The 22,712-nt window shown below is 53.7% G+C and overlaps 7 protein-coding genes across 7 annotated transcripts; 4 read left to right on the top strand and 3 right to left on the bottom strand.

The window, feature by feature from the left end:
* Nucleotides 1-34: 34 nt before the first annotated feature.
* Nucleotides 35-3,394, bottom strand: CLUP02_07721 (uncharacterized protein; the record flags this gene model as incomplete). Its single annotated transcript, XM_049286714.1, has 14 exons — nt 35-236; nt 290-519; nt 632-862; nt 1,018-1,072; nt 1,327-1,415; nt 1,484-1,681; nt 1,842-1,908; nt 1,945-2,007; nt 2,067-2,103; nt 2,169-2,377; nt 2,434-2,517; nt 2,581-2,859; nt 2,942-3,141; nt 3,209-3,394. 14 exons carry the CDS (start codon nt 3,392-3,394, stop codon nt 35-37), a joined length of 2,130 nt encoding a protein of 709 aa, XP_049143857.1.
* Nucleotides 3,395-3,623: 229 nt separating this feature from the next.
* On the bottom strand, nt 3,624-4,736 carry CLUP02_07720 (uncharacterized protein; the record flags this gene model as incomplete). The annotated part of the gene is made up of 5 exons (XM_049286713.1): nt 3,624-3,739; nt 3,791-3,994; nt 4,047-4,124; nt 4,201-4,397; nt 4,489-4,736. 5 exons carry the CDS (start codon nt 4,734-4,736, stop codon nt 3,624-3,626), a joined length of 843 nt encoding a protein of 280 aa, XP_049143856.1.
* Nucleotides 4,737-5,442: 706 nt separating this feature from the next.
* Nucleotides 5,443-5,847, top strand: CLUP02_07719 (uncharacterized protein; the record flags this gene model as incomplete). Its single annotated transcript, XM_049286712.1, has 1 exon — nt 5,443-5,847. One exon carries the CDS (start codon nt 5,443-5,445, stop codon nt 5,845-5,847), a length of 405 nt encoding a protein of 134 aa, XP_049143855.1.
* Nucleotides 5,848-7,104: 1,257 nt separating this feature from the next.
* CLUP02_07718 (uncharacterized protein) lies at nt 7,105-7,714 on the top strand (the record flags this gene model as incomplete). The annotated part of the gene is made up of 2 exons (XM_049286711.1): nt 7,105-7,137; nt 7,295-7,714. 2 exons carry the CDS (start codon nt 7,105-7,107, stop codon nt 7,712-7,714), a joined length of 453 nt encoding a protein of 150 aa, XP_049143854.1.
* A 6,114-nt stretch (nt 7,715-13,828) lies between these two features.
* CLUP02_07717 (uncharacterized protein) lies at nt 13,829-14,074 on the bottom strand (the record flags this gene model as incomplete). Its single annotated transcript, XM_049286710.1, has 1 exon — nt 13,829-14,074. One exon carries the CDS (start codon nt 14,072-14,074, stop codon nt 13,829-13,831), a length of 246 nt encoding a protein of 81 aa, XP_049143853.1.
* Nucleotides 14,042-14,536, top strand: CLUP02_07716 (uncharacterized protein; the record flags this gene model as incomplete). Its single annotated transcript, XM_049286709.1, has 1 exon — nt 14,042-14,536. The coding sequence occupies one exon, from the start codon at nt 14,042-14,044 to the stop codon at nt 14,534-14,536; it is 495 nt and encodes a 164-aa protein (XP_049143852.1).
* Nucleotides 14,537-18,953: 4,417 nt separating this feature from the next.
* On the top strand, nt 18,954-22,352 carry CLUP02_07715 (phosphatidylinositol-specific phospholipase C; the record flags this gene model as incomplete). Its single annotated transcript, XM_049286708.1, has 1 exon — nt 18,954-22,352. The coding sequence occupies one exon, from the start codon at nt 18,954-18,956 to the stop codon at nt 22,350-22,352; it is 3,399 nt and encodes a 1,132-aa protein (XP_049143851.1).
* Nucleotides 22,353-22,712: the final 360 nt, after the last annotated feature.

Genomic DNA, 22,712 nt, shown 5'->3' with positions numbered 1-22,712 from the left:
TCAAGGTCGTCTCCCGCGCCCAATTCAGTGATTCTCAGTAGTGTGTGTGCGAGCAGCGGAGGTCAGGATGGGTGGGATTTGTAGCATGGATGCGTTGGCCAAACGAGTGTGGAGGTTGCCTGACGCATATTGGTGCTCTCCGTACTTTGTGGGACGTTATGCCGGCAGCCATCTGAATCACTGCGTCTGACACTGTTGAGGAGCGCAGGCGAAGCATGTCACGTCGACGACGTGAGCTGGTGAGGCAGTCGACGGCCAAGTCTTGAGTAGGATAACCCCGCGGTATCACTTTTTGGGGGCCACGCGTGGTTGAGCTGCATGTGGCGTCAGGATGGGCTGGAGGAACGTTGCAGGTTGGAAGAAGAAGCTATTTCCAGTGCGTCTCCGGGCAGAGACCCAGGTTCCGGCTGCTGTGACGAGATCCAAGAGTGGAAGCAGCCTGGGATGTACCGGCCAGTGATGTTGATGTCGCGTTGCTTTGGCGTCATGGGTGAAGTCATTGAACTGGCATGTTTCCTTCTAGTCCACACGCACATGGGGCACGGCATGTTCGAGTTCATGTTGTTGCTTTTTAGTGAGGCTCCGTCGGGAGAAAGCATCGGATCCATGCGATGGAGACGAAGTACCTGACCAAGTACCCAGCAAACTTGCAAGGAAGGAACCGGGACACTGGACCTTCCATTGTCTGTGGTGTCAGGCTGTCAAGGTGCGCAACTGGCACTGGGAACTTGGGAAAGAAGGCACCGGCCTCCGGGACACCGTGCTTGCTGTCCTTGGGCGTGCCTGATCGGAACAACCTGTTTCCCCATGAGGCAATGGCTGGGAACTGCGCCGGGAAAAGAACAGCCAGGAACCGGGACGACTACCAACAATGATGCGAGCAAACATTCCGAATTATCGGTCTGACAGGGCAGGGCCCCTGGAATCAATTTCAATGCTGAGGGTTTGGCTATGCGTCCAAGAGGCACAAGAGGTACCTCCAGCCAACCGTTACGACAAACCCCAATGGCGAGTCACAAACAGGGGGAGAATTTTCGCGCCTTGAGCCTTGGGCAGCTGAACTATGGGGACCCTGGAACCAACCCATCCAGATAAGATGCGAGCTTACTACACAGTAAGAAAGAAGATCAGTAAGCCGCATACGAGACTTAACCTTTGGCGATTATTAGGTATACTGTAAGGAAACGGTCGGATACGAAAAAACAACAAGGAAGCACTATCAAAGAGCCACAGCGAGCAATGAGACGAGAGGCCGGGCTTGGCAGCCAAGTGGAAACACTGCGATGGAGCCTTTGTAGAGCCCGACTCGACTCAGAATAAGGGTACCAGGCCTTCCGCGACTGGTGGCTCCGTAGATGGGACTCGAGGGAGAAGAACCAAAAGTATCCGTCCTCGGAGGGAACCTCCTCAACCCACTCGCGAGATGAGCAAAAGTGTTGGTCATCATGCTCAATGCGCGCCGATCGTTCAAAGCAAGCCGGACAAGACGACCCTCAGCCGTCAGTGCGAGACATGCAAATCCACTACACATTGCGTTGGATAGCTGTTGTTGTTCGTTCTTGTTTGCTGTCACGGAACAGGCATCTGCCTTGCTGCTGGTCCTGTAAGGCAACCGAATCAAAGGGCGTTCGGGAACCACTCGAATCCGCCGTCCATCGTGCGATGCAGTCAACCAGTGTCTCTGTTTCTCTTGTCCACCGACCGGTCCTTCGTCTCTTGACTCAAATCTCAATCTTTCCGAAGCCTCTTTGATGGGTGGTGGATTCGGCCCGCGCGCGTGAAACGTCCAGGATCAAAAAATTGATTCGCAAAATATATCAGATTGTCTAGGGTCAGCTGACAGGAGATTGAGATTGCACTCGGCGAGAATGCAGCCTCGTGTCACTGTCGTCGCCGCCGAGTTCCTCGCTGGTTACGATCAGCAAAAAAGCTAGCTAGCTGAACAGAGTTCCCCCCTTGTTGGTTCCCTCGAGAGAGTGATATCCTGCGTGGGGAACACAACGAGGTCTGAGAGTCGACAGCAGAGAGAGAAGAGACACCGCTTTCTTTCTCGCCCGCCGCAACACGTGCCAAGAAACAGCAAGGCAGGACTGGAAAGCTTGGCTTTCGCAACGGCGCATGCCAAAAGTGCCTCTATATACCCTAACCGGCCAGGCTGCGATATGTACAGGGATGCCGATTATCCTGCGCAGGCAGAGCTATTGTGCTTGTGTCGGCTGTGGCCCGGTCTGGTGTTGTATCTGATTCCTCGTAGACAGGCACTATAAGATTAGGGTATGCGCGGGTACGGTTGTCATGCTGGGCGGCTGCGGCTGATGATACGAGACGAGCCGGGGGAGGGAACTCAACGGGCGAAATGATCAAAGAAGCGCTATACCTATCTGTCCAGGGTAGGGTCCTGACTACTGAGTCGGGCAGGGCGCCGAACAAAACCAGACAATGGAAGACGTGGAAGCCCGCTCGTCCTCCGTACCGACGCTGATGACGGCGAGTGAGCCGTGCAGTCCCTCGCAACTCCTAGGTCAAGACTGTAAGTGGCGGCAGAAGCGAGATGGTGGGCAAGCGGGCTACGGGCTGCACCCGCGCGACCATGCCTCCAGATTACCTTGGCTCTTGCGAGAACCACAAGGCTTGGTACGGCAAGTCGGCATCGTGAGGAACGGAGACGTCGCCCCAATGTGGCCAGCAAAGACGACAGCATGGCCGCCTTGGCCTCGGCCACGCGAGGGATCGTCCGTCGGAATGAGGTTAGCCCACGGCAAACTGGAGTAAACGCGGGTCGACAGCCCGAGACAATGACGGGCCTGGGAGTCTGTGAATAGGGCAGAAGAAACAGGAACTCGGAGTTGCTCGTTGGTGCTCGACTCTTCCCAACAAGCCACCTCCCCGCCGGGTTTGCGGCCATTAACCGGAGTCGTTTTTTTGCCTCACAACTGGTCACTTTGCTTGCGGGTTTATGCTGCCGTCATTCTTGGCAACGGGCGGATGAAACTGTCTTGTCGCCAGCTCAGATTCACACAATCGTGCCATGGTAGATTGTGTAATGTCACGCGGTAGAATGAGCCCAGGGCCCTTTGAGTTCTTGGGAAAGTCAATACCGGTCCGTGTCCACCGCGTGTGTAGCAAAAGCGTAAACGGTCTCTATGCGGACCAGCCCACAACTCCATTCATGGATGGAGATTACTGTACAGACTATAGCGCACTGTACTCCGTGGAGACTGCGGGTACGAATACTAGAAGAAGGCCGAGGGGGCCGGAGTTCCTTGGTAGCAACCGATGAGACTGTATCCGTATCCGCGGGCTTTGGCGCAACTCCATCTCTCCAGGCTCCAGCATTTCCACGGTTGCGGTTGGTAGATTCTGAGCGGCACAGCCTGGCAACTTCCGAGGACATGTGTGTATCTCCTCGAGGCTTGCCAGTAGCGCCGTGTCAAAAGCCCAGGGGAGAAGCACGTGTGTCGTCCATGGACCATCCCCCACATCAGACATGGCGCTGGCGGCTGGCGGTGAGACGGGGCCAAGTGTGAGATGCTCCGTAGCACAAGAAATATCTCCAAATCGGCCCAAAAATGGAAGAAAGAAAACAAAAAAGGCAAAAAGTTTAAGTAGAATGCCTGCTCCGCTTAGGGCAGCCCCAGTGGCATGGGGCAAGCGCCGAGCCGCAAAGGGGATACTCGCAATGTGAGACCCCAGACTGCCCGAGCTGCGACAGAGGAGATGAAGATGGCGCGCACCTCAGCTGTCAAGGCCTGTCTCTCCATGGACAATCCAAGGTGGCCTTATGCCATACGGGTGGGCGTGTGCTTCTGGTGAAAGGACAACATGGCGATAGCGACATTTCCCGTCTGACCATCCGGCCGTGAGGATTCAAAGACTGTTCGGCTCGAGAGCATGATTCCAGTCGACTTTGCAGCGGCTGTCGCCCCCAAAATGCCAGCAGTGTTGATCTGGAGCGGTCCAAAGGGCGAACGGGAAGTGAGTACCGCGCCATTTTCTCGGGCATCATCGTCCCGACTAACACGCCGGAGAGAGTTGTCAAACGACACCCTCGGGCTGGGCCTCTCCCGCTGGCGCGTGGGCAATCTCGTCGGACTCGCTTCTTCTCAAAGGGGGGAAGACTGAAGCTGCGAAGCAACATCGCATGGCATGGCATGGCATGGCATGGCGCGGATTGGATTAGACTTGGGGGCGAGTGATGACTTTTGTGGTCAAAGACCAGGGTGACAAATGGACGACCATCCGCAGGCCATGATACCTTCCCATTCCTCTCCCTCTGCCTGGGCCCGATGTGCAAGGTGCATTCTGAGCCCATGTGAGCAGCCCCCGACAGCGCCGAAGAAACGAGGTCGCAAGACAAGTCAGCGCGTGTGGCAGAGTGTCGAGCGGTGACTATCCAACTAGACGGGCGGAATGGGATATTTGGATTAGAGCAGGGGGGTTCATGGCCTCGATTCAGAGATACGATATGCCACCCCCCTCGTCCCCTACCCTGGCGATTGGGTCGAGGGAGAAGAATGGGTGTACTCTCTGTACGAGCGTGTGCGCGTTTGGCCAAGCAGACGGAGGGATCGGGAGAATAGCACCTCAGGAGGGCGGGAGATTTGCTGCCTTGTCGGCATCCGATTTGTCGTAGAAAGAGAGTAAAAGAGCGAGTAGTCGAAAAGTGTGACAGCGTCTGCTTGGGTGAGGCGACCGGGGAACGTGGTTGTGTTTGGGAAAGGCCCTCGTGACCCCATTTTGGAATTTTTTCTGACTGCGGTCGACTGCGTACTTTGACAGTAGAGACTAGGGTACGGGAGCAATGGCCCTCAGAAACAGAGCCCAAGGTCCTGAAGTGATTGTTGCGACACGAGCAAAGACGTTGGGTTGGGTTTCTCCTTCTCTTGCGTGCCCCCCCCCAATATTCGTAGTCCCATGTCGATAGCCCAATTGCTTACCCCTGCCGTCGAGATGGGCAACTTCGGCGCCGCCGTCACCCTCTCGTCTGGTGTCTGCGCTTGCAAGGTGCGATTCTCAATCTCAAAAGTCGCGATGGTTGCTGCTCACAGACCAATGGAAGAAAGACACCACACCGCTCGCATCGTACCGCGCCGAGTGGGCGGGAAAGGGACTGCCGTCTCGTTCCCATCCCCATCCCCATCCACGGGGGAAACATTACACAGAGCCTTCTTTGGATCAAGGCATCTCGTCGGGACCAACCAAGAGTGATGTGAAGTCCGACGCACTTTGAAGCTGGGTGTAGAGGCGGGAAGGAGGGGTTCTCTGAACTTCTGGAGTTAGCGGTTGCTAAATTCGTTCGACCCGTTGCTAGTGTACGTATACCGAACTTGCTGCTTCCTTCAGGTTCCCAAGTACGTATATGCTTAGATAAGACAGCTTTAGGTAATCACTCGACCCACCATCCTCCCTCTCCAAAATTGCAACCTCCAAGTCCCAACCGTGATGACGGCACCCCAAGAACGAAACACCATCCATCGACAAGGGACCCTCGACCACCAGCCCGACGTGGGGAGGGACCCCCTTCGGCAGCGGTTCGGTGCAGCGCAGGGCTGCTTGCTTGCTGCTTGCTTCGGGGGCCCAGGATTCTCCTCAGCACCGGATACCCAGAAACCACTGGCCCAGATTGCGGATCCCCTTTGGCCTTTGTGCCCTTTTCTTTGTTCCCCCTTGTCCGCCGCAGCTTGTCCCTGGCCGGGATTGGGGTTCTTGTATGCCCCTTCGACGCGTCTTCAACCTTCGAACCGGCTTCGAGAAAACTACGTCACTCCAGGGGGCCGCACCCAATGGGAGCCCAACGATGACTGCTTTTCCTCGGCCCTCGACGCTATTTCCGCCCCTGTGGTGTGACTGTTCCATCACTCGCCTGCTCCTATCCTGTTGTCGACCAAGGCATCATTGCCGGAGGCGTTTGATCACATCCCACGCTCTTTACCGCCGGTGTGGTCACCGCTGTGCGAGGCACAAAGTTACAATTCGAGAGGCTCTGTTCCCAACGCGGCGGCGGTGAGCAGCACCCATTGCAGGGGCCTAAAGAGCATGACCAGGGAATCGACCAACCAGCTTCGACCCCCGTCTGACCGCACACCTTGAACGGCGTTGCTCTTCTTCAACAATATCGACTTTCACAGACAAGATCGGCGCATCACGCCCTCCCGGATCTCTGCCGTATTGACCCTCCTTCTCTCACCGTACCTATCAGTCCCATGCTTCGACCACGCGTACCTGACTGAGCCGGCCCTCTGTCTCGGCGCCAAATAAGGGACAACCAGGCACGGGAGCAGTCTACCGGTTCCGACCCTTGGGTACGGAGACAAACTCCGAGCCTCCATGAGACACCACCGCCATGTTCCGGTCACGCTCCAAGTCCACAAAATCGCACAAGACTAGGACCCCTAACAACGGGAGAGGACGAGGCTCAAAATTGAATGACTCCGACACCCGGTCCGCTGTGCGAGACGACTCGTTGTTTGCGCTCAGGGACGTGAGAGGCCCAGGCAGATGGGTGGCCCCGTCAGGGGTCGCCTCGGCCGATTGACTTCAACGTGGCCGGCTGACATGTTGGACGCAACGTCAGTCTGCGCATCAAACACGAACAATGGAGAATAAATGGACAAAAAGAGCAGCGAGTCGACAGGCCTGCCCAAATGCAACACAGACAGGGAGTTCAGCTATTGTCGTTCGCAATATCATTCGCAACTAAGGGAGCCATCCGGCGGCTATCACTCTTCGGCCGGGTGGGTTTTCGTCACCTGGCGGCTGGGCGGTTGATCGGAAAAGACGGTTACCGGCTCAGCAGGATATAGCACAATCGCATGCTTACACTATGCCATTGACACCCGGTCTAACCCGCGTTCGTCTCATCCTTATCGCACGTTTGGCATACGCAGGCAATGACATACATGACGCTGGCGTTGGCTGCATCGCGCAGCAATGTATCTGCCGACTTGTCGACGGCTTGGAGATTGGGGCACGACAGCGCTTGCTAGCTCATCCATTGGAGTCAAGACCATCGGGCCGCGTTCTCATCGCCAAGCGACTGATTGCTGCATACCATCGTGCTGCACGGGCAAATGGCTGCTTAGGCACGTTGATAGAAACCACCACATGACCTGCCTCGTCCGCGAAAAGCAAATGTCGGTGTGATGCACTTCTCAGCGTCCATCCAGCCAAAAATGCAAGTTGGGGAGAAACTCGGCATTCCTCAACCACGACCCTGGTAGCCCGCGGTTTCTTGAACCCCGCAGCGGCCAGTTGGTCGGTCCCCCGGGACTAGCAAGACATGCCCGCCGCATAGGAGCCCGACGGACGTGGTGCTAGCGCCGTAGCTTGCGCTCAACACCTTTTGCGTTCGGCTGGTGGACAGTTTCTCGTTGACCTCTGCGTTATGCTTATTGGAGGTGAGCGCAGCCAAGGCTCAAGACACGAGGCAGTGAAGGACGACAGCGCCAGACAGTCATCTGCAGGAGGACCAGGTTCGGCGGCCAGCTCGTTGGCTATCCTTTTCACAGCACAGCCAACGTGTCTTGGTCGTCGCATCGCATCAGGGCAGGGTAACCAAGACGCGCCTCAGACACGCCAGCAACGCAACAGAATCCAGCAGCGGATCAGAAACAGCAGATTTGCTGCGAGATGTGTGTACCCGCCCTCGCAGGAGTCATCGAGCGCCAGCTGGCCAATCCCCTCTGCTCAGGTGACGCCCATCCGGCGCCGATGATGCGGAGTTGCGTGGTGAGCAGGGGGCCGCGGGCAAGGCTGCATATGGTAGTCCCCAGATGCGATGCTGCAGCTCCGTTGCGTTATTGGTGGTGCCCACGGAAGGACGTTCCCCTCAAGTCTCATCTCGACAGTGCTACTCACAAGGTCAGGTTTGCGGAGTTGGGTGTGGCGGGGGGTCGACCAGCCACTAACCACCCCTCGCATCAGCAACACGATGCAAATTTAGAAGAGGTACGGGCAAAGACAAAACGACATACAGTCAGCCATCTGACGGGACCTGTCAAGTCTCATCTCCACCGCGCCTGTGTTTTCCCTCCTCGACCTCAGTTTGGCCATTCAAGCCATTCTGATGCGGAATGGTTTCGCTGGGCAAAGCGGGCTTCAATGTTTGAGGCAGCGCAAAGTACTGTACTGGACGGGTACTTGCACCATTCGCAATGGTCCTTCAACCACATCTTTACCCGTTGAAATAGGAGCACCGGCTCGGATAGCCACACCCCCCTCCTTCTGCTACGCTGGCCAAGTTTTGATTCGAAGAATGCCATCAGAGACACGCCCAGAGCTCCTCAAAATTAGCACAATTGCCAATTGCTTGCCCAGCTCTCGCTTGAGATCCGAACAGCCGCCTTCGGTGCAGAGAGGGAGCTGATATTGTTATCCAGCCAAGGTCGTGCTGAGGCAAACGAGACAATAGTCGCAGGCCGGGTACGCAAACGCAGTATGACGATTTCTGCGGATACTAAGCTCGCCAACTTTTTTTTGTCTTTGGCCCCAATGGCTTCGGCGCCGCCTCCGCGGCCAGCCGGACTGTCAAGCAGCGCGTGCTGATCATCCTTGATGGTGGCGGTCCGTCACCAAGAGTGTGTGGCTTGCCCTGATCTAGTCATCGAACCCCCTTCGACAGTGGCTTCCGCACCAAGATCGTTGATAGCGGCAGCACCACACGAGGCCCTCAGAATGAACGACAGAGAAATCTCTGCCGTTGCTTTCTCATTACCAACGTTTGAGCACTGTGAGTAGAGCAGAGTCAGAACGAACCTCCCTTGCCCGGGTTCCCTGTGCGATGCTACCTACCCCACAACTCGCATTCCTGCGCAACCACGGTTCCCTACCAAGATTGCAGTTCGGCTCTTATGCTGCAAGACACTCGAGCAAATCGCAATATCGCCGACGACGTGCTGTACCAAGCCGCACGTCTCCCCTCACGGTTCCGGCTGCATCTGACCGAGAACGAGTGACCGTGACGGAGGAATTGCGCAGCCTTGATGTGGCAGTAAATTACTGTCCAACTCAACCCGCCGCATCCGTAGATGTCTTGACGAATGACTGATTGCGTGATAACGTCCCGACGTTGAACGACTTTGACTTCATGTCAGCCAGCCGTTGAATCTACCTTGGACGCCACGTCACTCATGATGAATATTCGCCAAGGATGAGGGTTGGGATGGCAATGTAGACACAGCAAAGCCAGGAAAATTTGGGGTCTTTCCCGCACGCATCCTCTCGTCTGTATTTGGACCACGGGGCTCAGCCGGTTTGCTGGCAAGTTTCCGTACGCATTGCGCCGCGGTCCAGTACACCCAGATCACACAGCGGCCGGGCGACTGCTAACCATAGTGATGGATCACTTTCAAATGAAGCCAAGATAGAGAGAGTGCCCGACAGTCAGAGCAGTCCCAACAGGGCGGATTGAGGAGCTGCAACTAAAACCACCCCTGTTCTCGCAGCATCAACAACCATGGGGTCGGTTGAACATCAAAGGCCGTCGACGCATCAAGAAATACTCTCTTCTTTCAACCTCCCAAACAGTAGAATAGACAGAAACGGTCGTGACTCACAACACTATTTAACTCCATCGTTTTGCATTACTGAAGGATTACCGCAATATATATAGACGCTACCCTACCCTTAAATTCCGCACTATTTAACCTTAACCCTTTTTATAAATTACTTATTTTTTTCTTTATTTTATCCTCTCCCTCATTAAAAGATCGCTAAAATCGCAGTTTTAATAGCTTATTAATAAGCTAATATTATTATTTAAAAATAAATAACTTACTTTTATATATAAGTATTAAAAATCTTATTATTATAAAAATAATAATAAATATACTAGAATACTTAAGAGAGCTTTTTAATAAACTTTTAATACTATTTAAAGTAATTATTTTTAAATTATAAAAAAAAGCCGAGGTATTATATTAATACGGCCCTATTTATTTTATTAATATTAATAATACCCTTTTTAATATAAAATATATTAATAATACTCTATAGCTACGTTATTATATTTTATAAATCGTACTTAATATTAATAAAGCTTTTAATATTATTTACTAAGTCTTTTATTAAAGTTATTATTATAAAATTAGTTTAGTTATTAATATCTTAATAAGTATTTTAACTTAACTTAGAGGCTCTTATAGCTTTTAAAAAAAGGCTTTTAAAGGACTTATAATTAGACTTTTTATTTATTATAAATAAAACTATTATAATTAAAACTATAATACTACTTATAGACCTCGATAATAAGTAATTAATGATATAATTATCTTTTTTTTATAACAAGTTTAAAAAAGTATCTTAATTTAAGTACTAAGTAAGTACTATATTATTTTATTAAAACTATATAGTGGTTTTTTTCCGGCTTTATAAGCACAAAAGATCGACCTTAACGGGATCACGCTTTTAAAAAAAATTATATAATACGGTACACTTTTTAACTATATAATACGCATAATATGCCCTAAGTACGCGCTTAACGTAATATAATAATTTTAATACGAAAACCGCTATATAATTCGGAATAAGTAAGCTACCCTGCGGTAGTGCTAGCTAAAAAGGTTAACGGTAGAGGTTAGCCATAATAATTAGCTATAATAATTAGCTATAATAGTTAGAGGTAGCCTTCTTTAACCGCAAAGGTTCTAAATTTTAATAATAACGTAGAGGTTTCTAAAAAAAGGGCTAAATAAGCTAATATTTATTACTTATACTAGAGCTTATAAAAATTCTTTTTATCCTTATCGCTTCTAATATCGCCTAAAGCTACTCTCTATTTAAATTAAATAAATTTACTAAATAAATCTATTAAATAAACCTATTAATATATAAACTACTACCTAAATAGCTAGTTAGATAACTAGTTAAAAGGTTAGCTAGTTAAAATACTACTTTAATAAGAACCTACTCTCTTAGTATATAGTTAGTAATTAATAAGTTAGAACTAAAAATGCCTATTAATAAGTCTACCCCTCTCGGGCTAGGTGCCCTTTTTAGCTAGCTCGACGCTATAGCTATTATAATTAACGTAAATATGCTTAAGGATTAGTAAAGTACTTTTTAATAATATAGAATTTAGCTAGGTAATAATACGAACGCCGTAAATAGCCGGGCTAATACGGACGTTAAGATTTAATATATTAACGCTAGCTTAGAAATTATACTTTATAGAGCTAGAAATCCCTCTGATATAGGTTATATTATAAATATAAGGGAATATATAAGGGGCCCCCTAACCCTTAATAAGAAGGAGTATATAATACGGGATCTAGCCGCTTACGCAGGCTAGTACTAGGAGGTCTTATATGTATTAGAGTAGGTGTAGCTCGCCCTCTAGACGGGCGGGGGAAGGTCGGGAGTTGATGAAAGGAAGACAACGGTCGAGTCGGTTGACTGCTGTTTTGATTAGTAGTTAGGTATGGAGCGCAATATACCTAGTTTTCCCTAATACGTAATATACGGTACGGCCCCGGCGGATTGCTCCGTCGGGGGGTTTATTAAAACTATATTCTTATACTTATAACTTAGAAAGAATTAACTTTCTTTAATAATAAGGTACTTAGGTCGTGACTTACAAAAGGAATGGGAGCTGATGGGAGAGGATAAAGCAAAAACAGCCCAACCCTGCGACCGCTACCCACTAGCGCCAGTGGACAGCGATCTCCTGTCTAAATTCCCGTAACGTCCATGTTGATCGGTGGAATCCCATACAGGCAGCCCCGGAAGCCACACCCAAACAACCACACAAGATGGCACCCCTGGAGCGGCTCTGTTGATCAGGTCTCACCGTCTCGCAACGGGGCAAGTCAGGGTCTACGTTAAGCAATCGTTGCTATCTTTGGTCGAGGGAGTCGAGGACGAGCTTGGTTTGAAGGCAAAGGGGACACCAATCAAACGGCTCGATAGCCACTCGGACTCTCAGATGATCAAGGCCCTTATTCATTTCTTGATGGTGCGTCTTTGGCCGTGTGCCCACGGTCTGCGATGACCAGCCACACGCTACCGCCACAGGATGCAACACAAGTGGACAATTAGAGTTCTGCTTGGTCGTCTCAAGGTCTCGGGTTTCCTCCGTTGGCGGCAAATTCAGAGCTGTAGGGGCGAACGTCGAGACTATAGCAATTGCCCTCTGGGACACTGAGACGACGAAAACTCCTTGAGCGACAAGAAAACTAGTCTGCAGGAGTCTCTTCCGTCTTTCCCGCGACTTTAGTCCCGACGCTTCCATACTATGGGGTTGAGGGCCCAAAAGCACTACGGGGAAGGCAGCGTCAGTCCGGAGCAAGCGCCGAAGGGTGTACCCTGCTGGAAGACCATTGTAGGCAACCTCTTTGCTTTCCGGTGCTCACCTTGGAAGCGTTACACCCAGACGTTTGATCCGGACAGGAACAATGTGGTGGGGAAGAGCAAATGCGTGCTGAGGTAATGAGGCATCCCCGGTACACCGAAAGATGGGAGGCGTGGGTCACCGCTGAGCATAAGGGAGTCACCTCGACTGGTTGCGGCGCTTTCGGAGGAGCATCCTTGCCCAACGGCTCCCGGTTTGCGTACGAAGTATCTCAGGATCACGATGGAATGGTTCAAGGATGGAGAAGATGGCCAGTCACAAGAAGAAGAGCGTTATCAACGCTGTGGACGAGGTACCTCGATGTCGGCTTCGATAACGACAGCTCAGTATGCCTTGGGTACGCAAGATGTCACTCACGCCCCCACGGCCGCATGCGACGACCGGCTGACCACGCCGTCCAAGTGCGGGTGGTGCAGGCCAGCTGAATATCTCCGGTGCGGAATGCGTGCACTGCTCGCAGGAAGCCAGCGATGACCGCTCGCTGCGTCTGAAGAGGACAGGCTGCGAGCAGCAACAAGCAAGATCAACATTGAGCCATCGGCGACGTCCAACGTTGGAATGCAACCGGGTCTACCAGGTTCTTGGACTGTTGATGAGCAACAATCAACCGCCGATCCTGTGTCGAAATGAGCAAATCCCTTGATGGTCGAATCAAAGGGCAAAGTTGCGTACATTTTGACTTTTGTAACAGCTGGAGAAAGGTTGAGGTCAGCTGGACATGACAAAAGGCAGAGACGCTGGGACGACGAGGATGAGGCCTACGGCGGAAGGGCGGAGATTCGGCACGCGAGAGCAAATGCCAAAATCAGACGAGAAACACACTTCCTGAATGGGTGACGAGCCAGCAAGAAAGACTGGGAAATTGGGTGACACGTATCGCATTAACGCATCGTCACCGAAGCCCAGGGCGCGATGCAACGGCGGTCGAGATAGGGCGGTACGGGCAAGCAATGGCGAGCACTGGGCTCTACAGAGCACAACGCATCAAAGCGACATTGCGGCATGCCATGGCGCGTGCAGAAAGGGCGTCGACGTAATAGAGTCTGGGGGAAACAAGACACCAATTACGGTTCCTCGGCACCTAGTTTTAGCGGACGACAAACATGGGATCATCATGTCAGACTGACCTCACAGGCCCTTTCGTCACCGACGGTACCTGTTGATGCTGTCGACGACTGGTTTCTTGGACGGCAAGCTCTGGCCGTCGAGCAAGGCATCATCGCTGCCATCGATTGCCTGCGTACTGACGGTACCTATTTCTGTACAGATGCGTTATGGCACTGCATCGCGAATGTATCTGACCAACTCGGCACGTTGGCCCTTTTACCCGACTCTGTGGTCCCTACTTGTAGAGCCTTGTTGAGATGCCCGAGCATTGGCTTTCATCTCCCCAGACCGGGCTTTTTCCAACGCGCGACGGCGGACGCAGGTACTTGTCGCCTCAACAGTATATAGCTTTGGTGGTACTTGATCCCACCTTGCTCATTTCACAGCGAGCCAGGCGCCGAGGTATACCGCGTCGTCCGCCGAGACCACCGCCGCACGCCGCACGGAAGACGACAACCTTTTTGTTGGCAAGGAAGGCGCAAGTTTCGAGTCTCGCAGGACCCGGATGAGTGCATCGTTGGCTGCCGTCATCTTTTGCATGTCAAGTTGAAAGTGCGATAGCATGGCGCCGCCAATGCTGGCCTCGACATGGATATACACCGCAGCAGCAGCCGCAGTCATGTTGATGGTTGCACAAGACAGGGCAGAGCTGGCAGGATCCGACAAGGCCAACGTAAGGCGGGAATGCTGCCATGCCATACTTCATCCTGCAGTATGGACCCGGGAGTACAAGACAAGGCAGCCATCGAGGTTATTCTTGCCTGTGGCGCGTGGGTGTGTGCTAAAATCCTGCTGCCCGGGAGGAAGAATTCAAGATTACCAAAGACGGGACGAGGAGATTGTTTCGTCAAACGGGGTGCCATTGATGATCCAACGGGCGAGGCAATACAAGAAAATAAAGGACGAGACATCGGAAACAATACGCACGCAGCCCCTGAGGGGGCAAATGAGGTGGAAACATGGCGAGATGCGCAGCGGACGACTGTGCCACAGGCGAGACAGAGAGAGAGAGAGAGAGAGCCACTTGAGGACTTTGGGCCCTGGGGGATGAGGGACATGGGCCCGGTCTGGCGCGTGTGTTGAGTGCTGGCGTTGGGGTTTGGCGTGGGCAGTTGCTTCTGACTTGTCCCCGGACGGTGGTCTCGGGCGACGCACAAGACATTCCAACTGCGTGTGGGAGAGACAGCAACAGCGACAGAGACAGAGAGGAGTCATCCATCTCGCACACCCTCCCTCCTTTTCCATGCCAGCGGGACCCCTGTTCTGGACGAGAGCGGTGCACATGGCGTTGTATCCGGCCGGTACGGTACCTTGGAGGTTGTCGTCGCCTGGAGGTACCTTGATCCCTACCTACCATACTGCGTATCCTCAGGAGGGAAGAGAGCAGCGCAGCAAGCAGGCAGAGAAGAGCCAGCATGAGCCGGAGCAACAGCGGTTCCTGGTATTGGAATCGTTCTTTTTCCTTCTACATCAGGCCTCCCTTGGGTTTCCCCGGAAGCCCATGGTGCGGGTGCGGGCTTGCGGCTTTGCGGCTTGTGGCCTGCCCATGACATGACGGAGCCCGGGAAGGGGGAGAATACGCAGCACGCAGCATGGGAATTGCAGAGGTACGTACTTGCAGAGAATGCCATGTCCCCTGTCTGCCCTGGCTGTCGTGGGCCCTGTCTTGTCCTCCATGTTCCTGAAGGTTTTTATTTTTATTTTATTTTTCTGCCGTTGCGTTGCCCCTTCTTTTTGATGTGTTTTTTTTTTGTCCTGTCTTCGTGGGTTTTCTGTATTTTTGGGCTGGTGGGAGGACCGGTGGCCCCCGTCTCTTTCGGCGTCTCCCTGCTTGCCCTCTCCTGTCTTTTTCGCCTTCACTCTCAGTCTTTTTTTTCTCCAGGGCCCCGTCCGTCCATGATTTGTTCGTCATGTTAACGACACACCCCATTTTTTGCTTCTGTATTGTATGACGACACACCCTTTCTCTTGCTGTCTTTCGGCCTGTTACTCTCTCTCCCCTATGAACGCTAATCCCCGAAAGACTCCCTTTTTTCTGAATTCTGCCCAGTTCCCCATCTTCTGCGCATGAGCCCTTTTGCTGCACTACATACACAGTAATAAGTACGGAGCACTGCGTAGGTATATATTTCTTACGGACCTATGCGGGCTGTGTCACTGGTTGTCGAGCTTTCTGCCCTGCAGCGGTGCAGCCCTTCTGTTCAATTTCGTGCCTTTTCCCTGCCAGTCTGCTGCCCCCTGTCGGGATTGGATTCTTCTCTTCCATCTTCCCCCAGGTACTTGGTCAGGTACTCAAGCACCCAAGGTCCCAAGGTACGAGGATACCTTACGTCGTCCTAGGGCCGGGGCGCCAGCTAGCTCAGGTACGTACCCCACTGGGGGAGGAGACGTTCATGTCCCATTTTTGATGTCCCATCCAAACTGCGATTGCAAAGTGACGCCCAGCGTCTCCATCTCGGCCCTGTGCGCTACGGTTACGTGACTGTGACTTTTTTCTCTCTCTTTCTCTCTCTCTCTCCCATTTCCCCCCCTTCCGTGGCCGCCCCTCAATTGCAGCCCAGCCAGTCCAGTCTCGCCATCGGGCCAGCCTCGTGTCTCCGCTTTCTCGAGAGTCCAATCTTAGGAGAAGAATGGAAAATAGAAGGGGGAAATCAGTTCGGAGAAGACATAACAAACACATGACGAGAGATGCCACGGAAGAAAGGAGAGACACTGCTAGACACTGCAAAGACCAGCCCTCCAGGTACTCCACGGTGACGGATGGACGAAAGTGACGGGACATGGTGGGGCTGACCCTGGGGATACGTACCGCACCAGCACCTCACCTCAAGATCAGAAAAGATACGTATCTCTGTGGATAGCTTCCACTGAGATGCTTCGAAGAGCTTAGTGCCGTCTCCCAATTCACGCCCCCGTCCGTAGCGTTCGCCCTCCCATTTCCCTTCTCTCTATTTTGCCTTTACCTTTTCTTGCCCTTTCGTGTTCCGCTTTTCACTATTTTTTTTTCTTTCCTTTCTCTTGCTGTCTGTCTGTGTCTGTCTCTTTCGCTTCCATCACAATATAGTGACCTGACAGAGACAGGTCTGGGAAGGCAGCTTAGGTTCTAATGTATGGACAGAGTAGGGGGAATGAAATTGTAGAGAGGGAATAGACGCCTTGAGAAATACCGTGCCTTGCCAGCCAAGATGCCTGACCATAACTTGCACTTTGGACTTGGCCCGCGTGTGCGCGTATCCTTCTTTCGCATTCCTCGTCCGGTCCTCCTCATTACCCACAAACCTTTGGCCCTTCACGGTTGACCATTGCTGTCTGTCTTGTCCATGGGCCATTTCTGTAGGTACCTCTCCCCTCCCAGGCTCTCCCCCCGGCTTCTTTCGCCTTACACCATCAGGTACAACACGCCCCTGCGCCCACACTCCTGCGCCCATCCACGCTCCTCTGCCTCCCGCCCGGCGTGTGCGTTGTACCCATGTATCTCGCCATCTTATCATGTATGAGGAGATACTTGATGATGCCCATGTGGCCTACTTTATTTCTACCCATCCATCTGGGCAGCCCATCTTCGCTCCCGTTTTACTTTCACGCCTTCCCTGCAAACACACACACACACACACTCTCTTCTTTGGCCCAGAGAGGTGTGTACCTGTTCTGTCTCTGTCTCTCTAAGGTTACTGAGTCTTCTCTTAGTCTCTGTCTCCCACACTTTCCTCCCTCTCTCCCACTCTCGGTCGCTCGCTCTCTGAAGGAGCCCTGTCAAGTCACTCTACGCCATACTCCCCTCGGTGTCTCTACCTTCCTTCACTGGGGGGCTTTTCTCGTCTCTCTCTCTCTGACTCTCTCTACTTGCTACCCTGCTCAACCTTGCCCAGCACCACTGTCCGCAAGTCCACACACGCCTGTCTGTCTACCTGATCAGGCCTTACCTTCTTGCGTATCCGTACACCTCAAGGAGATACTTTGGTAGGTACTTCCAATTCGTACACACACCTCTTGACCCCCCCCCCCGTCCTCCCGTACTCTTTTGCTCGTTTCCCTTCGTTTCCACCCTCACCCTCTCTCTCTCTCTCCTGACCCTGACATTATTTGTGCTGGTCCTTTGCCCTTACTCCAAAATAAAGCTCTTGGCTATGCCTCCTTCCCGCTCCGTCTACTCATAATTTCCCGGGCCCCAACTACCACTCCCGCCCACATAAGACTTGACTGGCCACCACCACCACCACACCTTCCGTCTTGACCTGACCCTCTACCAGCCCAGTCAGTCTCACACGCACCGCACCGCACCGCACCGCGCTGCTCCTGCTGCTACTACTACACCCACCATCACCCGCAGTCACCACCACCACCACTGCCAACGACGTCTGACCTGCAACGCTCCTTTGCTGCTTTGCTCAACTACATAACAACAGACCACAACCCTTCTTCTTCTTCACCACACGCACACAATCACCCGCACCACTCGCCAAACAAGTCAACCTGCCAAAAACAAAATAACAGACAACTCATTGTGTTCAATAGTTGCGCGCCCGGCACTCGACCCGAGGGATCTGCCCATTGACTCATCTGCAACTGTTGCGCCGTGCGCACCCTCCCGAGGAACCACCACCACCCAAGACTTTCTCTCGTTGCGCCGAACCACCTCCCGCCCGATTCAACGTTGGATTCTTCTTGCCGGACACGAGCCTGCGCGACCTAGGACTGCAACTAGTTGCCAGAAGCGAACGCAAGGTGTCAAGAAAGACACGAAAAAAACGAACGAGCATCCGCTGCGGGATCATTGCATAGCGGCTTGCCAATGCTGTCGGTCCCGTCGACCCCAACCTGGAAATAGACCCAAATCAGTCACTTGCATACAACACCTGCCACATCACACACCTCGCCTTGGAGAGCCCATCGCAGCAACTGCGCAGGCCCGCACATTTTGTCGAGCAACCCCCAAACCCAGAGGCCGGAACTCCCAAAAGACGAATCGACGGACACCTGCCATCACGATTGGCCCAGTCCGACCCTACTCTCGTCCGCCCTGCCACGCCTACCTCTTCTACGCCTACGCCTGATTCACTCTGCTGGTCCGCCTGCAGTGTACCAGTACGAACCACCGCCGCCCATAACTTTTCCACCCGTGTGGTCTGTCAGGACCTCTGGTGCGCCGCATCGCATCGCACCGCGCGGCGACCTACACGACTCTGCAGCAAAGAGATCATCACCCTCTCCCCACGGCCTGCTGCTTCCTTCCTGGACCCGAACCCTTGCCCGCCTGCCAGACAGCCCCGTGTGTGTGGGACGCCCACCTTCATATCGCAGGATCGACCTCCTCCCACGCATCCCCCGCATTCTCTATCCCTCTACGGGCCGTTCCACACGACCACACTCTCCAAGGATGCCGTCTCAAGCAGCTACTACTACTTCTTCATAAAAACGCCAGATCATCCACCTAGGATCTCGCCGCGGGGACCTCTCCAAACCCGCGTGTAGCGAAGGGCTACCCCCACGAACTTTCACCATGTCTCCCACTTCTACTTCAACTCAGTTGCCCTCACCTCTACCCCTTTCCAAACCTCCCACCATGCCTCCTCAGTCTACTCAGTTTAGGCGCACACGTCCAAGCCATGTACAGACAAACATCCCCTCCAACATTCACCTACAACACCTACAACAGCAGCAACAACAATTCACAGTACCAGCTTCAGCAATAAGCGCCTCCTCCGTGGCCTCCAGCTCGCAGCAGGGCTCGCCCGTCATGTCCCCAGAGAATGCCGTCATGACGAGCAACAGCTCGCTCCAGGCTTCCCCTGAGCACCGGGGCCGTGAGCTTGTGGACGACCAGTTCTCGGCCGGCTCATGGTCTCTGCCCGAGTCCGTCATCTCAAGGAAGACGAGTGACAACTCGCTCGGACAGACCTTGGTGGGCAGCCCCAGTGCCATGTCAGAGGCCGTCAGCAAAAGCAACAACATCATCCGGCGTCTGTCGAACCGAGCCACGGCAAGGTTCACCCGCCGCAGGACATCTTCCGCTGCCCCAAACAGCCGTGACGGCAGCGTTGGCCCCGGTATGCTCCGCCGGAGGAGTGACAGCAACAACACGGCCCCGCCCGACCTTGCCGCGTATAGCGACTCTGACGATGAAATCATTGATGAGATGGACGATCTCAGGTCGTTGATTGGTGGTCTTGACGGGGCTCTCAGAGAGTCGTCCTCGAATAGCACCACCGCGTCTCTGGCCGGCTCCACCTCGCCTTCCAACACCACCGCCGGCCCCGTCATCCCCTTCCAGCTGCTCAAGGGCACCTGGATTAGGAAGGTCTCCAAGAAGAACTGGAAGAAGCGTTTCATCCTGGTCCTGGAGCCCGACGCCGCCAAGATCTCCTGGGATAAGTCCAAGGGAAAGCGGCTCTACATTGACGACATCAAGGAGATTAGGACCGGTTCCGATATTCGACAGTACCGTCTCGACTATGGCGTGCCGGAGTCCGAAGAGGCCCGCTGGTTCTCCATCATGTACGTCGTGCACGAAACGTCAAAGACCAAGATGATGCACCTGGTCGCCGACGATGAGAGCACCTTCCACAACTGGGTGACTACGCTCGAGGCCATCTCCAAGCACCGACAAGATCTCATGGCGTCCTTGATGGCCTTCAACGACCGAGCCATCCGCGACTACTGGCTCACTGAGATGGCAAGGCAGAGTGGTGAGAAGACGTTGTCTCTCGACGTCGGTGACATTGACTTTGAGGGAGTCCAGCGTGTCTGCCGGAATCTTCACATTCACGCCTCGTACCAGGATTTGTCCGATAAGTTTGACCAGGCGACTGGCACCGGCACCGGCCGCGGGAATCGTCGCCTCAACTTTTTCGAATTCCAAAAGTTTGTCGGTTTGATGAAGCAGCGTGACGACATTCGCCATATCTACTACCAGATCGCGGCTAACCCAGTAGCCGGCCTCAGTCTCGACGAGTTCAAGAAGTTTTTGCGCGACGTCCAGGGAGAAAACGTTGAAGCTGACCCTACGGTCTGGGAGACTGCGTATAACAGACTGGCCCGCAAGCACGCCAAAGATTCCGACTGGACGAGCGAAGGCCCACGAATGGGCGACGCCGCCTTTGCGGCCTATCTTACATCGACCTACAACCTGCCCGTCATTAAGGAGCCCAAGACCTATTCTCTCGACCGTCCGTTGAACGAGTACTTCATCTCCAGCTCTCACAACACCTACCTGATGGGTCGACAAGTCGCTGGTCTCTCGAGCGTCGAAGGCTACATCTCCGCGCTCGTCCGCGGCTGCCGTTGTGTGGAGGTCGACTGCTGGGATGGACCCGATGGCAACCCCACGGTGAACCACGGCCGCACGCTCACCACTTCGATCAGTTTCCAGGAGACCATGACCACGATCAACAAGTACGCCTTTATTGCGACCAAGTACCCTCTCTGGATCTCCCTCGAGGTTCACTGCAACCCGGCGCAACAGGCCGAGATGGCTCGCATCATCAAGGAGACCTTTGGCGCTCGTCTCGTCACCGCCCCCCTGGATCCATCCTCGGACAAGTTCCCGTCGCCCGAGCAGCTCAAGGAGCGAGTGCTCATCAAGGTCAAGCGCCCGCAGCCACCCCCGGAGCCCACCAAGCCGGCCGAGTCGACCGGTCGCCGACGCGGTAACAGCCTGAGTTCCCCGTACCCCAAGCCGGTTCAGCTGGATAACAGCATCGTCCCCTCGCAGTCGCTGCCTCAGAGCCCCATTCTGAGCCCGAGCCACTCGTCCCGCCGTCTCGTTAGTAAGAGCCGTGTGAACACCATCACGGAGGGCGAGGTCCAGGACGCCCTGAGCAGCAGCACGAGCGACAACGACAGCGCGGGCGAGCGCATGCCCCCTAGACGGTCATCGAACAAGACGGTCAAGGTGCTGGGAGATTTGGGTGTGTACTGTGCCGGCCTCAAGTTTGGTGGGTTCGACGCCACCGAGGCCAAGGCGTACAACCACATCTTTTCCTTCATGGAGTCGAGCTTCCACAAGAACAGCAGGTCCAAGGAGGAGAAGAGAGCCATCCAGCTCCACAACATGCGGTACCTCATGCGCGTCTACCCCGACCGCACGCGAATCACGTCCAACAACTTTAACCCGATCGGCTACTGGCGCAAGGGCGTGCAGATGGCCGCACTCAACTGGCAGACGTTCGATCTCGGCATGCAACTCAACCAGGCCATGTTCGAGAGCGGCACCGACCGATCCGGCTACGTCCTGAAGCCCAAGGAGCTGCGCGAGATCAAGTTGATGCCCCCCGGATGGGAGGGCCATCACCGGGAACGCCAGGAAGTCACCTTCACCATTGATGTCATCTCGGCCCAGCAGCTCATGCGCCCCAACGGCATGCCCAATAACAAGACGGTCGACCCGTACGTCGAGGTGGAGGTGTTCCACTCCAGCGACAAGAGGGACAAGAAGGACACAGACGCCGAGGGCTCGCTTTCGGATACGCCCCTCATGTTCCGCACCAAGATCAAGGCGGGCAACGGCTTCAACCCCATCTTCGATGAGAAGTTCACCTTCAAGGTTACGACCAAGTTCCCCGAACTCATCTTTGTTCGCTGGTCGGTCAAACTCTCGCACAACGGCGAGAGCTACAACGACCGCCAGCCCGTGGCGACGCACACGGCCAAGCTCAACGGCCTCAAGCGCGGCTATCGCACCCTGCCCCTGTTTGACCACAACGCCGAACAGTACCTCTTCTCGACGCTCTTCTGCCGCATCAACATCGACTCCGTGCAGACCGTTCTGCTCAGCAACAACGACGACCTGGAATCCACGGGCACCAGCAGCAGGTCCCGTGGCGTCGGACGCGTCTTCAACACGTTTGGCACTCGATCCAACAACGTTAGCCCCAAGTCCAGCATGGAGAAGGCGACGTAGGGCGGCTGAAGGCCGCGCCCCTTCTGTACCATGCTGAGGCCTCACCACCTTCGCTTCTTGGCATAAATTTGTTTCCTTTTTTATTCCCCAAGTTTGTATCAGTATCGACAGAGAATTAACGACATATGCCCGGGGGGACCTCGAGTACCCCCTGGGGCGAAACGACACGGCCGAACCCAAAAAGACAGAATTCCCAGCGCGCCCCAAATTTTTGGATCTAATGTGCTATCAATACCCCCTTTGGCATTCGACTGCGGCGTACTATTGGCATGAAGGAGAACTTCCTGGTGTAGTCTACGACTATTTTTCTTTCGCTTCACCCGCTCTCCTTGAAGGATGCGAGGCTTTTTTCTAGGGATA

Source organism: Colletotrichum lupini, chromosome 4, assembly GCF_023278565.1.
Source record: "Colletotrichum lupini chromosome 4, complete sequence".
NCBI lineage: Eukaryota > Fungi > Ascomycota > Sordariomycetes > Glomerellales > Glomerellaceae > Colletotrichum > Colletotrichum lupini.
This window is presented reverse-complemented; position numbering and strand designations above follow the sequence as displayed.